Genomic DNA, 20,827 nt, shown 5'->3' with positions numbered 1-20,827 from the left:
AATCTACAAGTATTCCCAAGTATAAGTAATATATTATTAATATCTTTAGAGATCAGCTTTTTTAGTAATTTAAATCTTTTTTGTATTTCTTTGAAGATCTAACAATCAGAAGACTTGAACAAAGCGTTATAAATCAGCGAAATCTTATACAAAAGCACCTACCTCAGGTTTAGAAATACAAGAATTATCTTTAGATTAATAAATCCGGCTTTCTTTTTACCCGACTACTTCATTTTACTTCCTACTCTTGCTTAATTTAGTTTTACCTGAAGGTTGCGTCCATAGATTTAGAACTCATGTCTGGAACCTTCTCTGAGTCTCCTTCTTCATACAGGAAAGCACGTCCCTAAAACACAAATTTAAATAGGAACAAACACTTTTCTACTGATGAAAGGGAAGATAAACTTACAGGGTTTCAGGGGTTGTCTATGAAGGGTTTATAGGGTTTCAGGGGTTGTCCATGAAGGGTTAACAGAGTTTCAGGGGTTGTCAATGAAGAATTTTTAGAGTTTCAGAGGTTGTCTATAAAGGGTTTACAGAGTTTCAGGGGTGGTCTATGAAGGGTTTACAGAGTTTCAGGGGTTGCCTATAATGGGTTTACATAGTTTAAGGCGTTGTCTATAAAGGTTTTACAGAGTTTCAGGGGTTGTCTATGAAGGGTTTACAGAGTTTCAGGGGTTGTCTATGAAGGGCTTACAGGGTTTAAAACCAGGGTTTCGAGGGTTATATATAAAGGGCATACAGGGTATTACGAGTTGTTCACATATGGATTAAAGAGTTTCAGGGGCTGTCTATTAAGGGCTTAAAGGTTTCAGGGGTTATCTATAAAGGGCAAACGGGTGTTAGGGGTTGATTATAAATCAAGAAAAATAATTGAATTTTACCCAGGGGCGGGGATAGAAAGGGTGAATACCTGATTTATCCAAGCATAGTCACCAGACCCTAGGAACTGAACCGGGAATTCTCCTTCCTAAAAATAATAAAGATCAGATTTTTTTGGGGGGAATGACTGTTATTCAACCTATACTTGGCAAATTAAATCTATGACCTCACATGACCTCAGGGAATCCAATTTGCTAGTACTTGATTTAAAAAGTTCTCCATTAAACAAAAAAGAAAATCTGCGAAAAGTTTATTTCTGAAAAATATATGTAAAATAACCTGATGTGGAAGCATCTCGATTTTATTTGGAAGTTTCTCAGGCGGGACAACAAGTGCCGGCCACCACCTGTACGCACCAATCTTGGCCCAAACTACCTCATTATACAGCGGCATCCGTCCTGTCTCACAGTTATCACAATAGTATTTCTCCGGAGGGTGTTCCAGCTTTAAACACTCCAGATGGAAGGCAGCAGGACATATCTCACAACAGATTATGGAACCTTAAAGTAAATACATATAATCAAACAATCAAATGCAAGGGAGTAAATTGTCCAAATATTTTTTTCGTTTAATAAAATACACAATAAAAATGGTTGAAAAATAGATGTATTAAATTTCTAACTAACACTTGATCTTTCTTCAGCAAATGTAAAATCTATATCCTTCCTCTCGAGACATTTAACACACTGTCCTAATACTTATTGATCACATATGACTGAACAAAGAACACGCTATCTTAGCTTTTCATTAACACATTAACAATGTGCACGTGAACACAATGAACATATTAACAATGAAGACATAAAAAATGAACACAAACAATGAACATATTATAAATGAACACACTATATAACCTCAAATAGAAACACATGAACAAAACTACCGTACCTATTCCTATAGAACATATAACCAGTAAACACATTACCCCACCTTCTGTAGAACACATGAAAACTGAACACACTACTCTACCTCCTGCAGAACAAACAGTGACACCTACCGTACATACTGTATAACACATAAACAGTGAACACACTACCCTACCTTCTGTAGAACACATTAACAGTGAACACACTACCCTACCTCGTGTATAACACATGAACAGTGAAGACACTACCCTACCTCCTATACAACATATGAACAGTGAAAACACTACCCTACCTTCTGTAGAACACATGAACAGTGAACACACTATCCTACCTCCTGTAGAACACATTAACAGTGACACACTACCCTACCTTCTGTAGAACACACGAACAGTGAACACACTACCCTGCCTCGTGTAGAACACATTAACAGTGAACACACTAACCTGCCTCGTGTAGAAAACATTAACATTGAACACACTACCTTACCTCCTGAAGAATACATGAACAGTGAACACACTACCCTACCTCCTGTAGTACACATGAACCGTAAACACAATACCCTACCTCCTGTAGAACACATGAAACACCAGCTGGCATTAACGTGGAAGTTCTTTTTGTTCTTGGCGGGGGGCTTGTAGTGCTTAGGGCAGAGAATATCATTTTTAGTGATGATCAGTGTCCCAGCAGTCATACAGTGGTCATTGTGGTGATAAGCTGTCGGGCACCGGATACACCTAAAACAGTACTTATAATTGTAAAGAGCTGCTTGGATATCAAAATATGTTTGCTTTCACTGTTTCACCCCCATAATTACTTTGTAGACTAAGCCAACAAAAACTATAAACCCCTCACATTCTTTCTTTTACGCATTCCCTCTACATTAAAAAAAACTTGTATAAAATATTCGCGTAATCGGTGTTTTTTGATCATGTTATCTGAAATTTTCCAAGAACCAGTCTTAATACTACAAAATGTGAAAATTACAAATATGTGAAACATTCGAAACTGGATTTTTAAGATAATTGCGCAACTCAAAGTTTACATATCTCTAGAAACAGGAGTACATTTACAATATGCACTTGAAGGGCAGCTTTAACTGTAAATAATACTAGAGTTAATATACCTGATCAGTTTCTCCTTGTACTTCATCACCGGATTCTTAGGGTCATCTGAGGCACACGTGTGACACATGTGTGCCGGGCAGATTAAACTACTGTTCCCTACTCGAGCCTAGAGATAAGGATTTTAAATCGGTTCCATCATATTTATATATTTTTTTATTGGGACTAATAAATTATGGTTGCTTATAAAACCAAGGATAAAAATGTGGACCAGTTAAAGTTGAAGACCCAGGACTGAGTTAGGGTTATGTTTCATGTTTTAACAGGACAAAATACACAAATATATAATGCGAACGCAATCCCATAGTTTTTAATTAACTTTAAGCAAAAAAGTACCTGAGGCCATAATGGGCTGCCAGTAATACAGGTCTCGTGGTACCATTTTCCACAACCATTCGAGCCACAGCGTCTGACAGGACCACATTTTAATCCTAGAGAAAATAGATAAAGTTTTAAATCCCACGAAGACCGGAAGTGTTATGCTTTTTCTTTCGTTTATCCAAGGCAATGGATAAGGGGAAAAGGATTTCTTAGTTCAACAACCTGAAGCAGTGGTTTCCCCTTCTCTGTGCCCACATAGAGAACAGGATAGGATACCAGCGCAGCAGTCAATACACTTCCACTTATCCTCTTCTTCCTCCTACAGATATTACATATATATATAGTATATAATGTAACCAAACTGACAAATTTATTAGTAACCAGTAGTTAGACGGATCCGTTTTACCACGCTGCGAATCCGAATTGAAAACTTACATCTAAACTAAACTTAATCAAAAAACATTCTTTGATTAAAACGGGTTTGTTATTTTCTATTTATGAATTATGTGTATTTTTGAAAGACATTGAGTTATTTTTTATTATTGACGGTTGTTTTGAAACAGATTTTGCTGAGAACCTACCTTAGGGTTGAGCCCTAAACATGAGAGATGGTAGGAGTTTCCACAGAGACCTTTACACTTCCATACTTCACCAAGCACCTGAGGATAAATATGTTTAAGGTCAAGGAATACAGAATACATATATGAAGATACATGAAGCAAATTTTAGTTTTATAATCCTTATATCTTTGCAACCTGATACCTTAGATCGTTGATATTTAAAACTATGAATTTTGTTAAATCAAATAGCCAAAGTTCGAAACATCAGTAGATTACATGATCAGCTTGCAAATATTAAGGAGATTAAAAGTTAGAGCTTGTGGCAGATGTTTAGTTCCTTCAATAAAAGTTAGAGCTTGTGGCAGATGTTTAGTTCCTTCAATAAAAGTTTACAATAAAATAATCAAAATATATATTTTTTAAGTAATTTGATAGTGAATGACAAAGTAAAATTACCTCTGACGTAACAGATTCACATTTAGCACAGCAGCGTTCATATCTCTTATACTCGAGTAGATCTGGTGTCACCACACGGGCAACAGGGGCCTCCTGGTATACACACAAAATGTATTTCTTTAATTTACTAAAATCTTTAATTATTCTTTACTTCTTTATTTATTTATTTAGACTAATGATAAAGGATTTTTTAAAATTATTATATACATATAATACATTTGTCAAGCCCTATCTAGCCATTCAGCCTTTAAGGGCTGTTTTAATTGATATTATAATAATGAACGGGAATATTTCACGATAAGATAAGATAAGGGAAGGATCTAAACTGAACTAAACTAGGTCTATGAAGTTGAACCAGCTCTCTATTTCATTAAATACCGACTCAGAGTCTGTCGGATTTAACGAATAGCAACAAGAATTTTTGTTTAACTAGGTCTGCACAGTGCACAGTGCACAGTGTCACAGGGATCAAATTGGACGTACTCTTTGGTTCAATTTGATCTGGTTGCACTAAACAGAAGTTTAACAAGATAGATCTAGTTTAGCTACTACACGCTATTCATTAAATCCAACCTCAGATCAGAAATGATGAATGATAATATAAAGTACCTTTATTCCTACAGGGATATAATACCAGGCCGGACCCTTCTCTGCCTCTTTCTTCTCCTTCTCCTCCTTGATGGAGACCAACTCCTGCTGCCTCCTGCTCGCCATACTTCTCCTAGACATCAATATTGATATTACAGACGTCTGTTCCAGATCTTGTGAATTCCATATGGCACTACTATCAGATAAAGTGTGTACTGTGTATGCTCAGGTAGGGGGAAAGAACTTGTGTACACATTTTACTACAGCGTATAAGGACAGCTAGAAACAACTTTTTTCAAAATAACAATAATAAAAAATGTAAACAAAGTTTAAAATCTTTCTCGGCAGTTGTTTGCAAACTGCAGTTTTTTAACCTTAAACCTAAGCTGAGTAAGCAGTCTAAATACGCCACAGAAAATTGTACAAAACCACTGTTCCTAGTTGGTATTAGAAAAAATTTAACATATTTAATTATATTTCACCAAATCATCCAATTCTATTTAATAAATTACTATGGTGATTTGTTTACCTGTTCCCTGCTTCCTCTGCTTCTATATTTTCCAGGATACTTCGTTTAGTTTCAATATATAGGTTCCTCTCCAGACCTGTCAGATTATCCCAAACCTGTCTAAATATAGAGTTTACAGGTTTATAGTTTCAATATATAGGTTCCTCTCCAGACCTGTCAGAATATTCCAAACCTGTCTAAATATAGAGGATACATGTTTATAGTTTCAATATATATGTTCCTCTCCAGACCTGTCAGATTATCCCAAACCTGTCTAAATATAGAGTATACAGGTTAATAGTTTCAATATATAGGTTACTCTCCAGACCTGTCAGATTATCCCAAACCTGTCTAAATATAGAGGATACAGGTTTATAGTTTCAAAATATAGGTTCCTCTCCAGACCTGTTAGATTATCCCAAACCTGACTAAATATAGAGGATACAGGTTTATAGTTTCAAAATATAGGTTCCTCTCCAGACCTGTCAGAATATTCCTAAATATAGAGGATACAGGTTTATAGTTTCAAAATATAGGTTCCTCTCCAGACCTGTTAGATTATCCCAAACCTGACTAAATATAGAGGATACAAGTTTATAGTTTTAATATATAGGTTCCTCTCCAGACCTGTCAGAATATTCCAAACCTGTCTAAATATAGAGGATACAGGTTTATAGTTTCAATATATGGGTTCCTCTCCAGACCTGTCAGATTATCCCAAACCTGTCTAAATATAGAGTTTACAGTATACAGTATACACTGTATAGAGGTTTATAAATTAATAAATATAATGATTAACCTTCATTTCGTGGAAATTAGGGTAATGTTCTTGTTTATTTGCTATTTTGTATTAGGCTGTGAACATCAAACTCGTTAAAAAACAATATCATGAGGAAAAAAAATATAATTGACGAGTAAACAGAAAAAAACAATGATTTTACTTTCTCAGAGTGTGGATGAGATGCTGAACAAGTATTTAATTATATATCTAAATCTCAATTAATTTTCTTTAAACATCTTAACAATAAACACTTAATTATCCTAAATTAAAAAGACACAGCATTCCTAATCTTTAAAAATCCTTAACTTTAAAAAAAATCTAGTTTGGACGAGCATTATTATTTCTTCTTCACCGAAGAAGATAAGTAAAATCAAATCAGACATTACATTAATTAATACCAGAAAATTATAAACTTGAACGTAAATGGAACAAATGATTCTCTCAAGTTAAGGTTGTTTTCATGAAGAAAGCAAAAAAAATTGAATTCACTTACTTTGCTTTAGCAGTATCATCCCCAAGTTTATCCTGCGATGCCTTCAATCCAAGAATATACAGTTTAAACGCTGAAAAATAATAAAGTAATTGCTTCTTCTTTATTTCCTTCTGTTTAATACATTTTGATAAACAGTGTTAAAACAATGAGACGGATGAACAAAATGTATTGAGTTCATTTTCTACCATTAATGGTTCCCTGATATTATCAACTTGATACTTGCTTTGTCTAATCATCCTACCGTTAGAAGACACCTTTCCAGACAGAATATAGTTAGTAGAAAGCAGTTGAGGTGTCAACACCTCCTCTCTCTGAGAGAAAGCATGCAATAATAAATTTTCTTTTGTGTTATATTTTAAGCTGAACCATCATGCAATATTATTTTGTATTTTGTGTTTGAAAATAAATACTATAACTATAACTATTAAATTCAACCTGCATACAGTTCGTTCGTGCCACAAAAAAACTTGCTAAATGTTTCGTCTTTTTTAAAAACCTTTACTTCCAAGTTTAAATAGTCGTCATTATAATTTAGCGTCGTTTTTGGTTAACCAAGAACACTATCAAAGGCAGGTTGTGAATTATCAATTGGAAAGATTCTGTCTTGAGCCTTTTGGTTTACGGACATCAGGGTTTAAAAACAAGAAGAGTTTCCTCCATCATATCATGTTAACAAACCAAAACAATCCCTTTGATTAAAAAATGCTTACCAGTAAGGCTTTTGCCCTGTTCAACCAAACTTGATTTAGGGATTTTTTCAACAATCCGCTCAATTCTCGACTAAAGTTACCAGTAAGTTTTGTAAAAAAAATATTTTGAATATAAAATCTTTGGAAACTTTTCTTACTAATAAAATTCAAAAGATGGGTAGGGCTACGTTTTGTATTTAAATTTGAGGGGATTTCTCATAGAGTAATAAAACGAAGAGGTGAAGCTTAGCTCAGATGTACACAACCAACCTCCCTATTAATTAATTAATAGAGCGGTCGGTTGTATACATCACGATATGTTTACGTATCTAACACTGTACACTTGTTTATAAAGTGATCGTATTTCTAAGGGGGATTTTATGGAATTGATCAATTTTTAGATTTTCTTTCTTTATTTAAATCCATATTAAGTGTCTATCTAATTATCAATACTAATATTCAAATTTCTACATAAAACCACCCCTTAGAAATACGATCACTCTATATACAAGTGTACAGTATTAGATACGTAAACATATCGTGATGTATACAATAGACCGCTCTATTAATAAATTAATAGGGCGGTCGGTTGTGTACATCTGAGCTAAGCTTCACCTCTTCGTTTTATTACTCTATGGGATTTTTCAATGAAACTGGTAAAAATTCCTGAATTTTCGAGCGTTTGGATGCAGGCAGTCGGCTTGGTGACTCCTGAGGGGTTTCTTCCCTGAACAAATTAATTTTTTTATTTTTAAATATTTCAGTTTTCAAAATTTTTAATTTTTAAATTTTTCTCCAACCCTCAGTTTACAGAATTAGCTTGGGAACCCAGCCTTGCTTGGAAATCAAGATTTCCCTATAAAAGTCACCGACTAAATTTTTAATTTCAATTTTTCTCCAACCCTCAGTTTACAGAATTATCTTGGGAACCCAGCCTTGCTTGGAAATCAAGATTTCCCTATAAAAGTCACAGACTAAATTTGTTGACGAAGCTAAGAATATTCCAGTGTATCCAATCAAAATTTTAGGCAAATAGATCAATAAATTATGATCGGACATCTAAACAAACAGAAAAATATTAACTACTAATATTGTGTACTTGCTTGGGAACCCAGTGTTGCCCAGGTTACTCATAATTACTCATAATTACTCCCGCGTTTACCAGGTTTTGGTCTTAAATTACGATTTTAGCAATATTTTCCTACTAAAGTGAAACCACGTTAAGAACATTCCCCTGGTTCTCCAAAATTATATATATCATTCGGGTTTTTTTTTTCATGGTGATCGCTAGAGAAATTTTAGGATTCAATTATAGGAAAAAGTGTCTCTTTCCACCCAAGCCACCATAATTGTAGGCATCGACTTTATTCTAGAAATGACGGTAAATGACAATCAGCTGATCAGTAATTTCACTTATATTTGTTAGTAGGATTTCTACGCTAGCGCTCTGAATGATATTTTTTCCTTATTAGATAACAATGTAAAGACACTAGAAATACAGCAAATGAAATATTTACCTTTTCCTTTTCAAAACTTGCTCTGTATTGTATTTGGGCATAGCTTCAATCCTAACAGCTCTACCCAGCTTGTACAATTCTTCAGCACCTGGTACATGAACAATTTATGTACATTGTACATAATCATGAGTACAAGAGAAACATAAAGCCAAGTCTTTTTTCATTGCAACTCGCTTTATTGTCACTAAAAATAAGCTGTGAATAATTAAAATTCTTATACTTTTTATTAATATAAAGGAATTTTTAATCGTAATTCAAAATCCAAAATAGGCTTTCTTAATGGGGTAAGTGACATAAAAAAATTTATGATAAAACATTTTATATAAAAAATACCTTGGACTGAGGATTCCCATTTCTCCTTGATGCTAAGTTTAGGACTATACAGTGAATTGACAACCTAGGGTTAATAATATTTGGCTGATTTTACAATTATAAAATATTGGTAAAAACATTGAATTCAATACAAAGGAAGACATATTTCACGGGAAAAGAGGAAAAAAGGGGAAATGGGGGAAAAGGCAATAGTTGAAGAATAATACTTAAATAATAAAATGAAAAAGGCTAGCCAGTAGCCACCATACCTTAAGTTGAACACCTTTTGATATTTCCTGCTCTTTCCTCTGCTCTAGATTAGCTCTTCCCTTAAACCATATCATGCTCTTCTCAGACTTAATAATCAATCAATTAATCAAACAACCTAACTACTTTACACTACAAAGTAAAACACCTTCTAAACCAAAAGCTGAAAAGATAAAAACCTAATTATTATACTTACAATCCAAGCTCTGTTCGGTTCTCCGAAGAAAGAAACATGGTATTCCCAGAACTGACGTCCACCCTTCTGCTTTAGCTTTTGGGAAAGCTTTTCAACCGGATCATTCGTTATCTAGGTATTATAGAGAGTAGATGTGAGCAAGGTACACGGTACACTGTACAGAAATTAATAAAAATCAGTGAGAGGGGACGTTATATAGATACATGGACATTGGACAAGTAGTAGTAGTAGAAAGGAAGGTGTAATTGAGTTTATGGAAATTGCAGTTAATACGAGCTAATACGAGATGAGATGTGAAAGTAAGTTAATTAGCGTAGATTGGTAATATGTAAGAAATTTTAAGTTTAATAAGAAGGAAGAATATGAAGGAAATAAAGTAAGTAAGATATCTTGACATTGTGGGAGCAGGAAGTCTCAATGATCATATAGACAAACAGTTCTTGACATAGATGAAGTTGAAGAAAAACAAAATAAAAACCTACCATAGAAGGCCACCATGGATAAGAACTAAATTTAACCCAGACCAAGTCTCCTAGCTGATGGAGAGGAGTAGAAGGAGCAGGATAAACGAACTCCTGGAAATAAGGAAAGAAATTATTGAAGTAACTTCTTTCCATAAAAGTTGAGTGCAGAAAACTTTATTAATTTTTTTAATGCTAATGAATATAATGAATAATGAATAATGAATAAAAGAAGTCAAATAGAAAATAGAAAATCTGTATTGGAGCCAGAATATAAATTTTCAACCTTTTTTGTTCTATTTCTATATATTTTTACAAAATAGAAGAATATAGAAGAGGGGGGGGGGGTGTAAAACATTAAAACATTCCTTTCTTTCTTGGGATATTTTTGGCAACTTTAGTTTTTAACATTTACTAATATTTGATCTAACCTGTGAAGTGTCTAGTTTTCCTGATTCCGTATCTGAGGAAGGAACTAGTAAACGAATTTTCTAAACAAGAATTCAAAACATACAGGGAGAACAGTCTGGGGGAGATGATGTTAAAAGTTGAAAAAAAGAGAAAAATTTCCCCCAAAATTAAAGATATTTAAGATTTCAGGCGATCAAAACGCAAAAATTCAGGTGCCCTATTAGATGACAGTCGATGGAGATCAAAGTTCGACATTTTTAAATGGACTGTCAACGTATTTTCAGGAGACCCTCCATTTATAGTTATGTGTCCGATTCATATTGGAAACCTCCACACATTTGTCCGATTTAAAAAAACTAGCGATTTTATGCATGAAACTAGAAAATTAATATTTTTTAACAAAAACAAAGATGTCTTCCTTAGAGATAAATCTTTTAAAGTATGTGACCCTTTTATTTGAGGTCGCTACCTCATTATCGAAGTCTAGAGATGAATCCAAGCTCGAAGAATCGTTCTTCGCGTCTTTCATCTCTCGAGACGAATCTCTGAGGCTTCGACGGAATATTTTGGTATCTTCAGTTTTCTCTGGTATATTCCTATGGGGCTTGGTAGGAGAGGATTTGACAGGGACAGATTCACCACTAAACATGATAATACTAGTGAAGGAAACTGCCACATTCAGGGGTGTATATTTTCTTGAAAAATCAATACTCCCTTTTTGAAAATCAGATGTTAAGACACGTTTGCGCGGAACGAAAAGTTTTTAAGGTTTTATTTGCTGGATTAGAGAAAATATATATATGATTTTCTTGGTAAATTTAAAAAATTAGGGTAAAAAGTATAAAAGGATGAAAAACTTGCCACTTGTATGTCAAATCCTTTTCTCCCTTGAACATCAAAATTATTCCCCTTGAAATTAAATAACCTGGCTTTATTTCAAGGTTTAGGTGTTAGATTCATCCTCCTTTCATAAAACAAAAAACTATAATTAAATATGTCCAACCTCTCAACCTCGGAATATCTTCCAGATTTTCTTGTTTGTTGATTTATTTCAAGTTTGGTTTCAGCATTCTTTTCTTTTACTTTATCCTCAGATATTGATGTTGTTACTTTTTCATTATCCTGGTCCATCAGCTCTTCAGCACTCTTTGAGTTTGGAGACAACTTCAACCCACCAGTAGCTCCGGAAGGTAAGCTGCTCCGACTCAGTCGACTTGTACGCTGCTGGTCACTGGTCTCGGGGATCTTCTCTATCAAGATTCTGGCGGGAATATCTGGTTTAGAATCAGTTCTTCTCCTCACTGGTCTCCGGGTAGGGGGTTCTCCAGGCTCGTCAGTATCTGTACCAGTTTCAACCAACCCAACACGAGACTAACAAATATTTAAATAAAATGTTGACGGTCGAATTCATTGTAATCACATTTTTTCCTCCTAATTCTGATTCAATCATTTTAAATTATGTCAAAACCTAGTAAATTGTCCTGTCTGATTTTGAGCTAAGGACATAAAGAGGGTATTTAAATTCGGAACCACTTTGTTATCCCGGCTGACCAGTGGCCACTTTTATGTCCTCGTTTGACTGTGAGCATTAATGTTACCATTTGTATAAGAAGGGATAATTAATAATAATTAATTTTAATATTTTAATGAAATTGCGGTTGCCACATGGTAGATAAAACTGTACCTGGTCAAGAGTTGAGTTAAGACATTTCGAGATTAAGATGGGATTTTTAGATTTATCTCGTGATGTGAAGTTCGTTAAAATCTCCCCTCAAACCTTGACCAGGAACATATTTAGTTATTGTATTTTTTTCATTTACCTTAGAAGAAGCAACTTTACGAAGAATTTTCTTCTTCTTGAGTAAAGTTCCGTCTCTGTTCTTCTTCTGCTCCTCATCTCGGCTCCTTGGTTCCTCCTCCTGGCTGCTGGGTACAGATACAGCAGCAGGTTTAGCAGCAGGAGCATCAAATATTATATTGAAGCTGCTCCAAACAGTCGATGAGGAGGACGGAGCTGCTTTAGTTTCATTCTCTAAATACAAAAATGAGATACTATGATAATCTTATGAGGAAAGAATGAATATTATATCTTATCTGTTCGGTTCCATAGTAGTAAACCTATCGTGTAAGAATTCCCATTATTACACGGTTCAGGAGGAACACTTTTAATATTGTTCGCTTCCTTGCGTTTAAGAATGCTTATTCTTACACTGAAGGTGTAGAATTTTTATTCTTTAACGCTCCGAGCATTAAAGAATGGAAATTCTTACACTAGTTAAAGAGTATTCATTCTTACACGCTCCTTATATTGATCTTTTAAGTATAGATCAATATTGATATTAACTTAATTATTTTGTACTGACAACATGCACAGGGCAAACTCACCTTTTTCTTTTATATTAATACATGCAAACTTACCTTTTTATACTTTAAAATAACATGCTCACTTACCTTTTTTGTTTTTTGAAGTATTGATATACCTTAATTCAAAAATATCAATTTGAATCTCAAACCTAATCACACCACATGCATTACTTTCAAATTAAGAACCATTTTTACTTTTAAAATGTTTTTTTTTTATATTTTAACATTAGAAAAATAAAAAAGCGTTAGTCAGAACAAGAGCATAAAACTTATTTGCAACCTTTCATAATGTGAACTGTTCCAACTTAAAATAGTCGGATTTCACCAGAATTATTTTTTAATATAACTAGCCTGAGAGGGCGCTTCGCGCCCATCTTCTAAATTAATTGTGAACATGTTCTCTTTGTGTACATCGTAAAACAAAACAAAAATAATTCGCGGATTTTCACAAAAAATTTCGCGGATTTTCAAAATTTTAAAAAATTTAATGACGATCGAATTTTGATGGAGACAAATATTTGAAATTTTGATGATTCATAAACCTTCCCTGGAGTCCCTAGATGTCCCACAAAAAATTTGGGCCCGATCGGTTCAGCCGTTTTGACGTTTATTGGATACAAACAGACAGACAAACAGACAAACAGACAAACAGACAAGCCAAATTTATATATAGATTTCTTGGGTATGTGCCCTATGTGCCCATGGAACCTCACAAATATGATATAATAATAATCTTATGAGGATAAAAATGTAATAATGGAATTCTTAAACTCGATGAAATAATCTTGATGCATTCTTTAACTCAGGCCTCGTTAAAGAATGCATCAAGATTATTTCATCTCGTTTAAGAATTTCCATTATTACATTTTTTTCCTCATAAGATTATCATATTCTGCAACTAATGTAATAATTTCCATTCTTTAATGCTCGGAGCGTGTAAGAATATACATTCTTTCACGCTCTGACCGTGTAATAATTTCCATTCTTACACGGTCTGAGCGTTAAAGAATGAAAATTCTACACTTGCTGTGTAAGAATAAGCATTCTTAAACGCTAGAAAGCGAACAATATTAAAATTGTTCCTCCTGAACCGTGTAATAATAGGAATTCTTACACGATAGGTTTACTGCTATGGAACCGAACAGATATGATATAATGCAAATTGCTGGCCAGTTGTCCGTTACTAGTTCTACAACTTTTACAAACATTATTGCAAGATTTAAAAAATGTATCGTCAACAAATTTAATGAAACCTGATGACTCGTCGTCCGCAGAAAACGCTCCGTGGTTTTCAGTACCAGAGACTGAAAAAAAGAAAATAGTTTTAATTATTTTATATTTATTTTATTTTATATTAGTAACATTGGTTTTTATTTTTCAGAAAATAAACTTTTTCACCGTCACGTAAAATATTAAATTAAAATTTCAGGTTTTTATTGTTATTATATTACGAATCTAATTCTATGGAAACAGAAGAGTTTGAAAATGTCCACCTTGATATAGTATCAAACTTAACACACAAAAAATTGCTAAGCAAAGAATTTGCAAGAATCCAAAACCTATTTTATTAAAATGTACAAAGGGCTAGTTCACCTGCTTTCCCAACTTTAGGTTTGGTAGATGGGGTAATATCATCAAACAAGGAGGCCAAACGAGCGCCAGGCTTTGACAAAGGTTTAGTCGGCTGGTCAGACTTCCGGCCAGGTGGACGACCTCTGGGTCTACTCGTCTTTTTTGTTTCTTCTGTCATGGTGCTTTCGTCCGGGCTCCGGAACCCATAGTCATGGTCCGATATTATCCGATCTAAGATTTAACAACTTGGATTATAACAGAAGAGTAAAAAATAAAAATCTCGATATTTTGAAGCTTGGGCTTTCAGATGAATAATGAGTTATTAAAGAAAGAAATTGCTCTACCTTCGTTTTTAGATTCCATAATCTCTGCAGTTTTTTCTCCACTTAAAAAAAAACTTGTTAAAGTCATTAAAATAATTAAGATTTAAAATATATTTTAAATTAAAAACTTAAAATAAAAACTCGCCTGTTTTGGACAAAATATCTAAATATACAAAGTAATACCGAGTTCCAAAAGTAAAAATCAATCGAGCATACATCGAAAAATATTCCGATCTGGACGTAGTTTAAGAAACTATCCTCACCTTCGAACTTTTAATTCTGGTTGTTTAACCTCCAGTTTATCAGTTGATGCTTCATGCAAAGATAGATCAGCTGTCGAGGTGGATTCAAGGATCAGAGGAGAAAAATCAACTGACAGCTTCACTGGAGCAGCTAGTTTCGGTGGCATCGTCTTACTTCGCTCTCTTGATTTCTCTTGAATTCCAATTGATTTGGTCACAACAATCTTGGTTTTGCCTGGGTTCATCTTGCTGGGTGGAGGACCATGCTTAAGACTTTCCTTCGTAACCTTTATAATTCTGGTTTGTGTTGGTTTAACGAGAGGGGTAGAACCAGACTTTGTAACCGTCACAATTCTCGGAGTGTTCTGCTTGCTAGCGGATTTTACAGCAGGGGCGCGGGAGGGTTGTTGGACTGATGTTGGAAGTTTGGGAGAAGTCTCAAGTTTGGAGGAAGTAATAAATGGGGAGGAAACTGAGTTGGAATAAGTGATAGAGGAGGAAGCTGATTTGGAAGTAGATTGTGGTGAACAGACAACATGAGTAGTCTGTTCTGTAAAAGGAGGTTCAGAAGTTGGTTTGGATGGTGTAGAAGTAGGTTTGGATGCTAGAGGAGTAGGTTTGGATGTTGCAGGAGTAGGTTTGGATGTTGGAGGAGGTTTGGTTGTCGGAGGGGTAGGTTTGAATGTTGAAGGAGTAAGTTTGGATGTTGGAGGAGTATGTTTGGATGTTGGAGGAGTAGGTTTGGATATTGGAGGAGTAGGTTTGGATGTCAGAGAAGTAGGTTTTAATGTCGTGTGAGTAAGTTTGGCTGTCGGAGGAGAAGGGTTGGCTGTCGGAGGAGAAGGGTTGGCTGGCGGAGGAGAAGCGTTGGTTGTCGGAGGAGTAGATTTGCTTGTCGGAGGAGTAGGTTTGGTTATCGGAGCAGCAGGTTTCGTTGTCAGAGGAGTAGGTTTTGATGTCAGAGGAGTAGGTTTTGATGTCAGAGGAGTAGGTTTTGATGTCAGAGGAGTAGGTTTTGATGTCGTAGAAGTAAGTTTGGATGTCGGAGAAGAAGGGTTGGTTTTTGGAGGAGTAGGTTTGTATGTATCTTGTTCTGTTGTAAAATCTGTATCAGTATCCATTTCTTCCGTCTAAACCAGATAAATTATAATCATTAATTAAGCAAAAACTTTCTTTTCAAAGATTGCTTTGACATCTAAGCCCCCCCCCCTTTTATCTAAAGAACTTCCTCATTCTACTATAAATTCTCATCTACTTAAAATCAACTTTACTCGATTATAAAAAAAACTTCAGATTAAAAGATGAATAAATCTCATTAATGATCAGAAAGAAATAGTATATTTGTATCTTTCCTGCTCGGTAGAACTAAAATCTGATTCCGACTCATCCTGGTTCATTAACTTGAACTCATCCAACAGTTTGTTCCTCAGCGTCTCCTCCTGTTTAGAAAATTGTTAAAACTTGTTTAAAATACCTACGAGTTTGTATATAACCGTGAGCTGTTGTTTATTTCCCTAAGAGAATTGTAAATATTAATTATAATTGTCACTTTTTAATTTTAAGATCTGATCTCTCATTGGTCCGTAGTCTGAACGTTGACTAACCAGACATGCGGGATTTGAGTTACACTCCACCGGTGGTAGGGAGGTGGACTAATGAATTTGAGAGGTCGCTGAACTACTTACCACCGGTTCAAATCCTGAATCACCAATTCAAATCCACATAAATCGGTGATCCAAGATTTGAAACGGCGGTATGTAGTTCAACTACCTCTTCAATTCATTAAATTCAATCCCTGTCCATTGTCAAGTTTCCATCTCAAGGCTTATAGAAATACATCACCTTCGATATTTCAGCTTCTTGGATTCCAAGATTAGGATTGCTGGTTAGAATACTAGTTTCTATACTAGAGTTCACATCCTCAACTTTACTGCGTTCCAATCCGGTTCCTTTACTCCTCCTTGACAACCTGTAATCATAAATATTTTCAGTCTATTTTAAACTTATCTCCAAAACACTTTATTTTGTCAAAAAGTTAAATTCTGCAATAAAATTTTGCGTTATGTTTATATTTTGTCAAATAGTCTAACAGAAATAAATAATCATCCCTAGAACAAAATAAGCATCACTAAACCGTTGTGTATTAACATATCCTACTGTAGTACTTGAATTACTTAGTCATTAGCTTACATGGCATTTAATTTCATTAACAATGTGATTAGGCAAAATTATCGATTAAGAATTTGTGATGTGAAGGAAGGGTGTTCAGTGTTCACTACTGTATAATGTACACTGATGTAGTCAAATATAGTTTACTATTTGCAATAACGATTCCCCAGTGAATGGTACCCATGGAGAAAAATATTTTCATTTAAAATCCACCTTTTCTTAGGTCGAGGGTCATCCTCCTCAAAATCTCCAAAGTCTGACGCTTGGTCGTCTTCTTTCACCGGGTCGGCTGTAGTCTCCGTTGATAGTTTGGAAACTGACTTCCTGTTCTCTAAACTCCTGGTTCTACTTGAAGACTCCTAAAGCAAAAATGTTATTATTGAGGTTAAAAATGAAAAATAATATGAAGTATTCGTCGTTCAAAGAATTAATGTTCGCAACTAAACATTGAAAAAAAATTACCAAAGGAAGATAATTTTGCGTATCCCTAAAAATCCATAAGCATACAAATTTCGGAAAACGATTTTTTTTGTTTCTTTAGCGTTAGTCACAAAAACCAAGAAGAACTAGAGAAATATGTATCCATTTTTGTTCACAAGACGGCTCCAGAACCGCATCAGATTAGTCCTAATAGTCGTAAGCACTGAATAATAAAAATATAATATCTGTCAGTTAAAGAATAAGCGTACCTGCGACACTTGCTGTGTAATATCTTCTCCACTATCATCGATGAATTTGCATAAAACTGGTCCTTCATTAGGCTTGATATACGAACTCATTTCAACCAGGTTTTCTGAAGATTAAATTGTATTAAAAATGTTTGTTTCATAGAGCAAGCATAAGAAATAGTTGAAAATAAAAATATACACTTTAATTCGATAAAGGAAACTTAAAACAATCAGAATCATAATTGTAAGCAATTAGATATTAAATATTAAGTACTTTTTAAATGTGTAGTGCAAGAAGCTGAATTAATATAATGGCTTGAAAGCTCAAAGACATCTTAAATGTTTATTCTTAATTTGTATGTTTTTCATTTATTTTTACCTTTGATTTTCAAAGGACTGGACTCATTTTCTGAAAAATCACCAATCTTTCTGCTTAGAACTTGTCTGCACTCTGGGCTTTGTGGGATATTATCGGAATCAATGTTATTTTTATCTTTAATTCTATTTATAGAAACTTTTTGAGAATTAGTGTCTCTATCACTGGTTCTATCGTGCTTATTACAGTCACGTGACACACTTGTAATGTCCTCGGCAACACTTGACGGATAAGCGGCCAGCGGGAAAGTGTATCTCCGGATATTTACACGAACGGGACGATGTTTAATTTCAAGAGTTAAGTCATTAGAACATTCTGCTCTTTCTTTCCAGAGCTCTGCAAATTAAAATTATGAAAGATTGAGAAGTAAAAATTTACAAAAACTAATACAAAAATAGTACAAAACTGTAATGACTTTTATATAATAATTTATATAACAAGGAATATTGCAATTATATACAATAACGAAGAATATTGCACTTCTCCAATGATAAGGACTATTGCAATTATCCAATGATAAGGACTATTGCAATTATATAGTGATAAGGAATAGAACAATAATTCAAACCTTTTAGGTTTTCAGTCCTCCTGAAAGGCTCGGAGGATTTCTGTGCCTCCGGTCCACTATAATTAGGTTGCTATAGTTTCTCTAATTTTATTAAATTAATCAAAAAGATTGAAATGGTCAAGAAATATGGTGGCCAAAACACAGGTATTAGTGTTTTTAAGCCCCGATAATCTTTTAAGTTGACTGAAAATAGTATTAAGTTTTAGAAGGGTTCGTTTATGTAACATTTTGTGGTTGATGCTTCCGTTTGACGTAAAATTATGTCAAATATTCGAAACCCTCCGTGAGTTAACGGGAGAGATTTCCAAATATTCTACTTAGTTTTGCGCCAAATGAAAGGATCGGACGACAAAAATTTGCATAGACAACCCCTTCCAAAATTTATATCTATATGTCAAAGCACATTTTCGAGTCTTTTTAACCGATAGAAACGGCTGAAGGTAATTTTCTAGATAACGATTTGTTTTTCCCCCCCCCCCCCTCCTATCAATTTTGTACATCGATTTTTAGGTAGTTTTAAAAAAGACCCGCATGGATAAAGTTGGTCATGTGGCCGCAGTGCCCGGCCCCCTAGCCTGTCATAGCCGCGGCGCTAAATCCCCGGGCCTGTCCTAGCCGCTTGACAAGCCTTACACAAGGTTGATCATGACGTGGGGATAGGGCAAAACAGAAGTTCAAGGGATAATTATCAATTATCACTAGAACTCCTACTACTCCTTTTCCGTCAACACTTACAAGGAGATAATTATCAGTCTCGACTCTCTCTTTATTTTCGAGTTAGGGGGGACTTCTGTAGAGGATGAAATCCCCGAAAGAGGATTATGAAATCCGCAAAATTAGTAGTGTCGGACTCTGGTATCAGACAAGACCTAATCAACTTCCCAATAAAATGAACGTCTAAAATATTGACTACATAGGAATTGGGGACAACAATTCATGCAAAAAAAGGATCAGAATTTACCTTTGAGAATTTTCAATAATCTTTGGTTTAGGGTTTATTAGCTCAGTTTTGTTTTCTTTTCTCGGTTTAACCATTTCGTCTCCATTCTGAAACATGCAGCGTGTAACAATTGATATAATATCACCAGAATTATATTAGAGCGGTCCAAAATTTGTGCTATTTAATCAATTGAGGTAACTTATCCTGCCAACTTCTAATATAGTTTACTTCGGCAAATGTTAAGGACATAATTAAAAACTTTGACCCCGCGAAATGTTGGGTTTATGAGGAGTTGCGGCAATTATTGAACCACGCGCACAGTTGCCTTATCGATTTGATAGATCGTCTTCATTAAGTCTTAAGCCATCCCTTATCGGTAAAATTAATCCGCTCTACTGCCCGTCCGTCCTATTCGTCTTATTGCCCATTCGCTATAGCATGCCTTCGCTATACTGCACAACCGACCTACTGCAACATCTGACCTACGGCAGCTGTTTAATTTTGTATTATTTGAGGGTTAGGTTAAGAAGAGAATTTCTGGACCGAGCGCTGCGTCAGGACGGGCTAGGGCCGAGCGCCACGAATAGGACAGGCTAGGGGGCCGGGCAATGCGACCATAAGTCCATCTAGCAGCTCTAAAACCAAGTGCTAGTAGGTCGGATGGGCATGTAGGACGGATGGGCGTAGGTCCAGAAATACACCATCCATCATATGTATTGGTCGACATGACGTACTAATTTTGGTCGTACTCGTATCGTATGAATTATCTATCTATCACATATAAGATCATCTGGCGGCCACACTATCGTCCTCCATTAAGTACGACGAATGTTCTAGAACAGCTGCACTGCACCTCTCTGGGCGGAATATAAACAAGAATAGATCGTCTGCAGTCTCTGCAGTGTTCGTCTAGTATACGAGGAGGATGAAATTGCATAATTTTGAAAAATTCGAAAATTCACATAATAGTTTCCTATGACCAGAATATTTCAAAGATTATTTTTGTGAAAATTCGTTCCATGTCAGGCTGTGACATCCGTCTTGTTTACTTTTCCGCCCAGACAGTACACTGGGCATTACAAAAAATGCGTACAACTCTGTTAAATAACTTTCCTTGCATTAGTACTTTGGTAATCAAATTTTTAATGTACAGGGTGTCCTAATATGACATGGGAA

At 34.9% G+C, this 20,827-nt stretch overlaps 1 protein-coding gene across 1 annotated transcript; it reads right to left on the bottom strand.

Annotated features, from left to right (window-relative positions):
• Positions 1–262: 262 nt before the first annotated feature.
• On the bottom strand, positions 263–19,779 carry LOC111705207 (mediator of DNA damage checkpoint protein 1). The gene is made up of 34 exons (XM_023477684.1): positions 19,673–19,779; positions 18,712–18,767; positions 18,147–18,479; positions 17,789–17,892; positions 17,313–17,458; positions 16,773–16,899; positions 16,283–16,369; positions 14,952–16,060; positions 14,710–14,750; positions 14,387–14,596; positions 14,047–14,097; positions 12,250–12,461; positions 11,433–11,800; positions 10,899–11,070; positions 10,450–10,509; positions 10,040–10,132; positions 9,558–9,668; positions 9,364–9,450; positions 9,116–9,179; positions 8,783–8,870; positions 7,932–7,992; positions 7,287–7,356; positions 6,577–6,646; positions 5,324–5,422; positions 4,816–4,927; positions 4,207–4,299; positions 3,772–3,849; positions 3,413–3,509; positions 3,206–3,300; positions 2,872–2,978; positions 2,313–2,482; positions 1,162–1,382; positions 914–970; positions 263–346 (listed from the first exon to the last, which is right to left on the bottom strand). Exons 1-34 carry the CDS (start codon positions 19,765–19,767, stop codon positions 263–265), a joined length of 5,028 nt encoding a protein of 1,675 aa, XP_023333452.1. The 5' UTR covers positions 19,768–19,779.
• Positions 19,780–20,827: the final 1,048 nt, after the last annotated feature.

The sequence above is a fragment of the Eurytemora carolleeae genome, unplaced genomic scaffold, assembly GCF_000591075.1.
Source record: "Eurytemora carolleeae unplaced genomic scaffold, Eaff_2.0 scaffold132, whole genome shotgun sequence".
Classification (NCBI taxonomy): domain Eukaryota; kingdom Metazoa; phylum Arthropoda; class Copepoda; order Calanoida; family Temoridae; genus Eurytemora; species Eurytemora carolleeae.
The sequence above is the reverse complement of the archived record's forward strand: the minus strand, read 5'-3'. Positions and strand labels throughout refer to the sequence as shown.